The sequence below is a fragment of the Zea mays genome, chromosome 5 (assembly GCF_902167145.1).
Source record: "Zea mays cultivar B73 chromosome 5, Zm-B73-REFERENCE-NAM-5.0, whole genome shotgun sequence".
Taxonomy (NCBI): domain Eukaryota; kingdom Viridiplantae; phylum Streptophyta; class Magnoliopsida; order Poales; family Poaceae; genus Zea; species Zea mays.
Window position 1 is genome coordinate 154,440,404 of NC_050100.1, and position 8,326 is coordinate 154,448,729.

General features: G+C 46.8%; 1 protein-coding gene across 1 annotated transcript; it reads right to left on the bottom strand.

Annotated features, from left to right (window-relative positions):
• Positions 1-504: 504 nt before the first annotated feature.
• LOC100275153 (uncharacterized) lies at positions 505-1,340 on the bottom strand. Its single transcript, NM_001149313.1, has one exon. It carries the CDS (start codon positions 1,249-1,251, stop codon positions 634-636), a length of 618 nt encoding a protein of 205 aa, NP_001142785.1. The 5' UTR covers positions 1,252-1,340; the 3' UTR covers positions 505-633.
• Between the last annotated feature and the right edge of the window lie 6,986 nt (positions 1,341-8,326).

The following is an 8,326-nucleotide window of genomic DNA, read 5'->3' on the forward strand; positions in this document are numbered from 1 at the left end:
TATTGCGCCCATCAGGCCTTTGCAGCTTTGTGCTGATGCTGGTTACCAGCCGAGTTTAGAAGTCTTGGGGTACCCCTAATTATGGTCCCCGACACTGTTGTTGTGTCTCTTAGAATGATACAATTTTCGTATGAGTACGAGTTCAATTCCATGTTCCTCCTTCTGAGCATCGATTTCGTGTTCAATCTATCACGCAGGATTAGCCAAAAAAGATTTTTTTTTTATTTTGGCTAGCACTTTGATTTCCACGTCAGCACCAAAGAATGAATTGTAGCTACTGTTGGAACATTCAATCTAGCGCCATCCTCAAACTGTCGTTTTGGGGAATCAAAACAAACTGTCACAAGAAGATCTCTAAATCTGTAACATTTGTTACCATTTTTTACTGGAGATGCTAAGCCAGAGCCAGCAAAGCAACATAGAAGAAATACACATGATATCATTACGACCATGAAGACATGAAATGGGAGGATGGTGGTTTTCAAACTTCCAGCGGCTCAGGTAAAAGAGCTGAAAGAAGTAAACAAAAGCCCATCCAACAGGCACTGCACCTGGAAACAAATCAATCATGCCACATGGTGTACCTACCTATATAAACCCTGAATTCGCAAACGGAGCTATTCAGCCAGCGATCTAGTTGGTGACCACCTGACCGTTGCGTACGCCGGCCACGAGCGACCTGCAGCCGGAGCTGCCGTCGACGGCGCCGTCACTGATGACGACCGGCCTCGTGCCAGCAGCGCTAGACTTGGGCGACCTTGGGCCCGGCGACCCGGAGAGCTTCCTGACGATGCCGATCACGGCGCCGGCCTGGAAGAGCGCCGGGTGCGTCCTCCCGAAGCCGTTGAAGCGGCGGCAGACGGCCATGTGCGCCGCCAGCGCGGCCGCGCGGTCGCCGCCGTTCTTGGCGGCCTCCTCGGCCACGGCCTCGGCGCACAGGCCGCACACCCAGCGCCCCGAGAAGCGGCGGCGCACCGCGGCGATGTACGACGGGGTGCACTCCTCCGACATGCCGCAGCACTCGCACTCCGCGTCCTCCACCTCCGCCGGCGGGCGCGCTGCGGCGTCCCTCGGGTCGTCGCCGGCGGGGCTGGCCAGCTCCGTTTCCTTGTGGTGGTGGTGGTCGCCCGCCACGCAGCTGCGGAGCTCGTGGGACGACGGGACCCTCTGCCGCCTGTGCTCGCCGCCGAAGATCGTCGCCAGGAGCGGCGCCACGGCGGTCATGGCCGGTGATTCTCCATTGGGGGCCATCGTGGTGGACTGACACTATATACTGTAGCCGCTTACTTTGTCGACGTGTGGATGTCGTCGTGCTTCGTTTAATTTGTATGGAGTAGTCCTACTTACTACGTACCATTGCACGTATTTATAGACAGAAGTGAGGCAGTAGTGAGGCAGAAGCTTTAGAGAAGAGAGTGACATTGACCTCGTGAGCACGATTAGTGTTGAGGACGAGATTATTTGTTGCAGAAAATTAAACCAGGTCGTGGCGAGAGCCGTGGCTGTGGTGCATGGCGCGTGCTTATCAGTTAGTTATCAGCTTATCATCACGTACGGTCGGGTCACCTCATGATTATATTGGTGGCTAACATGAACGTGAAGCTATCTTTGTGCCAAGTATCTGCTTTCGAACTTGGGTTAGGTTTTAATCTCACGTATGTGATGACGCCAGGTGCCGTGTTGCGGGGGCGAATATGCTAGATAGATGCCGGCCAGATACTTCAGGTCGTTAACGTTGCCTACCTGTATCGCGATAGATACGTATTGGATACGACTGCGACGACGATACGGTATCAGAGAAATATACTGGGCAAATATCATCATAAAAAAATAGATAAAAGTTTTTTTTCTTGAGGTCCAAAATTTAGTTTGACCCAGACACGTACGCGATGTAGCAAAAGTGTTCATAAATTTATTCAGTTTTTAACACTACAATATATACTCAAACCTAAAATAGTAACCAAACCCATGAATCTAGACAGGAAAAGATTCAGCCGTTCAGACCAATAAATACGTAGCTTATCATGGAGATGTTGTCGTATCTAATAAGGGCGCGGGTTGATCACAATTGTGTTAGCCACGACGACCTTATCAGGTTTGGCTTTCTCATGACTTATCACTTAAACCCTACCAAAAAGTAGTGCTAGCTACTGCGCGCACACGCGGCTGATTTTTTTTTTTTTTTACGGTCCAGCTGCGCGCCTGCAGTATTCATGGGCGATTATCGTGATCCATCGACATCAAGCGCACCTTTCATAGTTAGTGTTCACGTGGAAGCTATTCCGACCAGGTGTGTGCTCTCCGATCCTCTATTTGCGTATCATCATTTGAAATGATGATGAGATCAACGCTAGCTGATTATTGTTCCATCTCGTTAGCTGATGATCCACGGCGTTGCCTTCACGGTCACGGTCTCGCGTGTCTCGTGACACACTATCCAAATTGGGCGCTTTGCCGTGTGTCTGAAGCACTCGGCAAACCCTGAAAAACATTTAATAAAGACTTTGCGGGCTCGGCGAACAGTACATCGGTAAATGCTTCTTTACCGAGTATTTTTTATCGGGCACTCGGCAAATAAAAGCGTCTGTCACGGAGCCGGGTGACGGAGACGGCGGCTTAGCCGAGTGTTCTAGGTGACACTCGACAAAGAAGTTACCTCTTTGTCGAGTGTCTACCGACCAGCACTCGGTAAAGGATTGACCAGCGGGTCTCTTTGCCGAGTGTCAGGGCCACAGCACTCGACAAAGAAGCTATACCGGTGCCCAGGTATTGCTTTTATGCCAAGTGCTATGGCCCTGACACTCGGCAAAGCACCTAAGCGATCTACACATGAAATCATAGAGTTTCAATGTAGACCGGCTAGGTTTCTCCACATAGTGTGTCACAACTTTCTCGAAACATTCTCAAATTTTTCTCATAGCCTCTTTATATGATATCATGACATGTGAACAATTTTCATGATTTTCTAACTTTGTTTGTATTTTATACAATTTTTAAACAACTGGATGGCAAGTTCACGACCATGTTTAGTGAGCATGTTGCTCGAAGTTTCCGGTCCGCTACTGAAATCGGTCGTAACTTGTGCTAAATAGCATGGATATCATTTTTGCATGCACGGTTTTCCAAGTTTCGAGTGACTTGCAGTTCAAATATGAATTTTCCGAAGAAATTCAAATAAACGAACTAAATCTAATAGTTATATAAAACACTTTTATAATTGTCCCAAAATGGTACATATAGGTCTACATAGTGTAGGAACATACCATAAAAAGTTTGGTTGGCAGAATAAAAAAATAAAAAAAAATATATTTTGCCGAGTGTCAAAAGCAGCGGTACTTGGCAAAGAAGACTCTTTGTCGAGTGCCAGAACTCGACTCTCGGCAAACGTAACGGTCGTCAGCTTCAAACGGCAGCTGACGGCCCTGCCGAGAGCCGCTCTTCGCCGAGTGTACTCCTCTACCGAGAGTCCTGCTCTCGGCAAATGTCGTCGTTACCGAGAGCAGGACTTTGCCGAGTGCCCAACAAAAAGCACTCGGCAAAGGCCCGGATTTAGGTAGTGACATACGGTGGTGCATATGTATATACGCAACGACAACCAGTGGCGAAGCTAGAGTGTGAAAGGGAATTAGGCTTACACCTAGTTCCTAAATAATTTTGGTGGTTGAATTGCCCAACACAAACAAATGAACTAACTAGTTTGCTCTAGTGTATAAGTTATACAGGTGTAAAAGGTTCACACTCAGCCAATAAAAAGATAAGTTTTGGATTCAACAAAGGAGCAAAGAGGCATCCCGAAAGGCTCTCTGGTCTGGCGCACCGGACTGTCCGGTGGCGCACCGGACATGTCCGGTGTACACCGGACAGTGTCCGGTGCTCCAACGGGACGCGGCTCAGGAACTCGCCAGCCTCGGGAATTCACTTCAGCCGCTCCGCTATAATTCACCGGACTGTCCGGTGTACACCGGACTGTCCGGTGTAACAGCGGAGCAACGGCTATTTCGGCGCCAACGGCTACCTGCGATGCATTTAATGCGCGCGCAGCGCACGCAGAGGTCAGAATCGCCCATGCTGGCGCACCGGACAATGAACAGGAGATGTCAGGCCGGCCCAGAAGTCAGAAGCTCCAACGGTCAGAATTCAACGGCAGTGATGACGTGGCGGGGGCACCGGACATGTCCGGTGTGCACCGGACTGTCCGTGCGCCATCGAACAGACAGCCTCCCAACGGCCACTTTTGGTGGTTGGGGCTATAAATACCCCAACCACCCCACCATTCATTGCATCCAAGTTTTCCACTTCTCAACCACTTACAAGAGCTAGGCATTCAATTCTAGACACACCAAAGAGATCAAATCGTCTCCAATTCCACAAAAGGCTTTAGTGATTAGCGAGAGAGATTTGTCGTGTTCTTTTGAGCTCTTGCGCTTGGATTGCTTCTTTTCTTTCTCACTTGCTCTTGTGATCAACACTCAATTGTAATCAAGGCAAGAGGCACCAATTGTGTGGTGGCCCTTGCGGGGAAGTTTTGTTCCCGGCTTTGATTTGAGAAGAGAAGCTCACTCGGTCCGAGGGACCGTTTGAGAGAGGGAAGGGTTGAAAGAGACCCGGCCTTTGTGGCCTCCTCAACGGGGAGTAGGTTTGCGAGAACCGAACCTCGGTAAAACAAATCCGCGTGTCACACACTTCATTTGCTTGCGATTTGTTTTGCGCCCTCTCTCGCGGACTCGTTTATATTTCTAACGCTAACCCGGCTTGTAGTTGTGTTTATATTTGTAAATTTCAGTTTTGCCCTATTCACCCCCCCTCTAGGCGACTATCAATTGGTATCAAAGCCCGGTGCTTCATTAGAGCCTAATCGCTCGAAGTGATGTCGGGAGATCACGCCAAGAAGGAGATGGAGACCGACGAAAAGCCCACTACAAGCCACGGGAGCACTTCATCGGAAGAGTCCCGCACCAAGAGGAAGGAGAAGAAGAAGAGCTCCTCCAACAAAGGGAAGGAGAAGAAATCTTCTTCTCATCACAAAGAGAGGAAGGAAAAATCTTCTTCCCGCAAACCGCATCGGAGTGGGGACAAGAAGAAAAGGATGAGGAAGGTGGTCTACTACGAGACCGATTCTTCATCGGCATCCACCTCCGGCTCCGACGCGGCATCCGTCACTTCTAAGCGCCAAGAGCGCAAGAAGTATAGTAAGATTCCCCTACGTTACCCTCGCATTTCTAAACATACACCCTTACTTTCCGTCCCATTAGGCAAACCACCAACTTTTGATGGTGAGGATTATGCTAGGTGGAGTGATTTAATGCGATTTCATCTAACCTCGCTCCACAAAAGTATATGGGATGTTGTTGAGTTTGGTACACAGGTACCGTCCGTAGGGGATGAAGACTATGATGAGGATGAGGTGGCCCAAATCGAACACTTCAACTCTCAAGCAACAACAATACTCCTCGCCTCCTTAAGTAGAGAGGAGTATAACAAAGTTCAAGGGTTGAAGAGCGCCAAGGAGGTTTGGGATGTGCTCAAAACCGCGCACGAGGGAGATGAGCTCACAAAGATCACCAAGCGGGAAACGATCGAGGGGGAGCTCGGTCGGTTCCGGCTTCGGAAAGGGGAAGAGCCACAACACATGTACAACCGGCTCAAGACCTTGGTGAACCAAGTGCGCAACCTCGGGAGCAAGAAGTGGGACGACCACGAAATGGTTAAGGTTATTCTAAGATCTCTCATTTTCCTTAACCCCACTCAAGTTCAATTAATTCGTGGTAATCCTAGATATACTAAAATGACCCCCGAGGAAGTTATCGGGAATTTTGTAAGTTTTGAGTGCATGATCGAAGGCTCGAGGAAGATCAACGAGCTTGATGATCCCTCCACATCCGAAGCTCAACCCGTCGCATTCAAGGCGACGGAGGAAAAGAAGGAGGAATCTACACCAAGTCGACAACCAATAGATGCCTCCAAGCTCGACAATGAGGAGATGGCGCTCGTCATCAAGAGCTTCCGCCAAATCCTCAAGCAAAGGAGAGGGAAAGACTACAAGTCCCGCTCCAAGAAGGTTTGCTACAAGTGTGGTAAGCCTGGTCACTTTATAGCTAAATGTCCATTATCAAGTGACAGTGACAGGGGCGACGACAAAAAGGGGAGAAGAAAAGAGAAGAAGAGGTACTACAAGAAGAAGGGCGGCGATGCCCATGTTTGTCGGGAGTGGGACTCCGACGAAAGCTCTAGCGACTCCTCCGACGACGAGGACGCCGCCAACATCGCCGTCACCAAAGGACTTCTCTTCCCCCAACGTCGGCCACAAGTGCCTCATGGCAAAGGACGGCAAAAGGAAGGTTAAATCTAAATCCTCCACTAAATATGAATCTTCTAGTGATGAAAATGTTAGTGATGAGGAAGATAACTTGCGATCTCTTTTTGCCAACCCCAACATGCAACAAAAGGAGAAACTTAATGAATTGATTAGTGCCATTCATGAAAAGGATGATCTCTTGGACACCCAAGAGGACTTCCTTATTAAAGAAAATAAGAAGCATGTTAAGGTTAAAAATGCTTACGCTCTAGAAGTAGAAAAATGTCAAAAACTATCTAGTGAGCTAAGCACTTGCCATGAGATGATTGACAACCTTAGACATGAAAATGCTAGTTTAAATGCTAAGGTTGATTCGCATGTTTGTAATGTTTCGATTTCCAATCCTAGAGATAATAATGATGATTTGCTTGCTAGGATTGAAGAATTAAACATTTCTCTTGCTAGCCTTAGAGTAGAAAATGAAAATTTAATTGCTAAAGCTAAAGAACTAGATGTTTGCAATGTTACAATTTCCGATCTTAGAGATAATAATGATATCTTACGTGCTAAGATCGTTGAACTTAATTCATGCAAACCCTCTACATCTAGTGTTGAGCATGTTTCCATTTGTACTAGATGTAGAGATGTTGATATTAATGCTATTCATGATCACATGACTTTAATTAAACAACAAAATGATCATATAGCAATATTAGATGCAGAAATTGCCGAGCATAACTTAGAAAATGAAAAATTTAAATTTGCTAGAAGTATGCTCTATAATGGGAGACGCCCGGGTATCAAGGATGGCATTGGCTTCCAAAGGGGAGACAATGTCAAACTTAGTGCCCCTCCTAAAAGATTATCTAATTTTGTGAAGGGCAAGACTCCCATGCCTCAGGATAATGAGGGTTACATTTTATACCCTATCGGTTATCCCGAGAACAAAATTAGGAGAATTCATTCTAGGAAGTCTCACTCTGGCCCTAATCATGCTTTTATGTACAAGGGTGAGACATCTAGTTCTAGGCAACCAACCCGTGCTAAGTTGCCTAAGAAAACTCCTATTGCATCGAATGAACATAACATCTCATTTAAAACTTTAGATGCATCTTATGTTTTGACTAACAAATCCGGCAAAATAGTTGCCAAGTATGTTGGGGGCAAACACAAGGGGTCAAAGACTTGTGTTTGGGTACCCAAAGTTCTTGTGTCTAATGCCAAAGGACCCAAAACCATTTGGGTACCTAAAGTCAAGAACTAAACTTGTTTTGTAGGTTTATGCATCCGGGGGCACAAGTTGGATCATCAACAGCGGGTGCACAAACCACATTACAGGGGAGAAGAAAATGTTCTCCTCCTACGAGAAAAACCAAGATCCCCAACGAGCTATCACATTCGGGGATGGAAATCAAGGTTTGGTCAAAGGTCTTGGTAAAATAGCTATATCTCCTGACCATTCTATTTCCAATGTTTTTCTTGTAGATTCATTAGATTACAATTTGCTTTCTGTATCTCAATTATGTCAAATGGGCTACAAATGTCTATTCACTGATGTAGGTGTCACTGTCTTTAGAAGAAGTGATGATTCAATTGCATTTAAGGGAGTGTTAGAGGGTCAGCTATACTTGGTAGATTTTGATAGAGCTGAACTTGACACTTGCTTAATTGCTAAGACTAACATGGGTTGGCTCTGGCACCGCCGACTAGCTCATGTTGGGATGAAGAATCTTCATAAGCTTCTAAAGGGAGAACACATTTTAGGATTAACAAATGTTCATTTTGAGAAAGACAGGATTTGTAGCGCATGCCAAGCAGGGAAGCAAGTTGGCACTCATCATCCGCATAAGAACATAATGACGACCGACAGGCCACTGGAGCTCCTGCACATGGATCTATTCGGCCCGATCGCTTACAAAAGCATCGGCGGGAGTAAGTACTGTCTAGTTATTGTGGATGATTATTCTCGCTTCACTTGGGTATTCTTTTTACAGGAAAAATCTCAAACCCAAGAGACCTTAAAAGGATTCT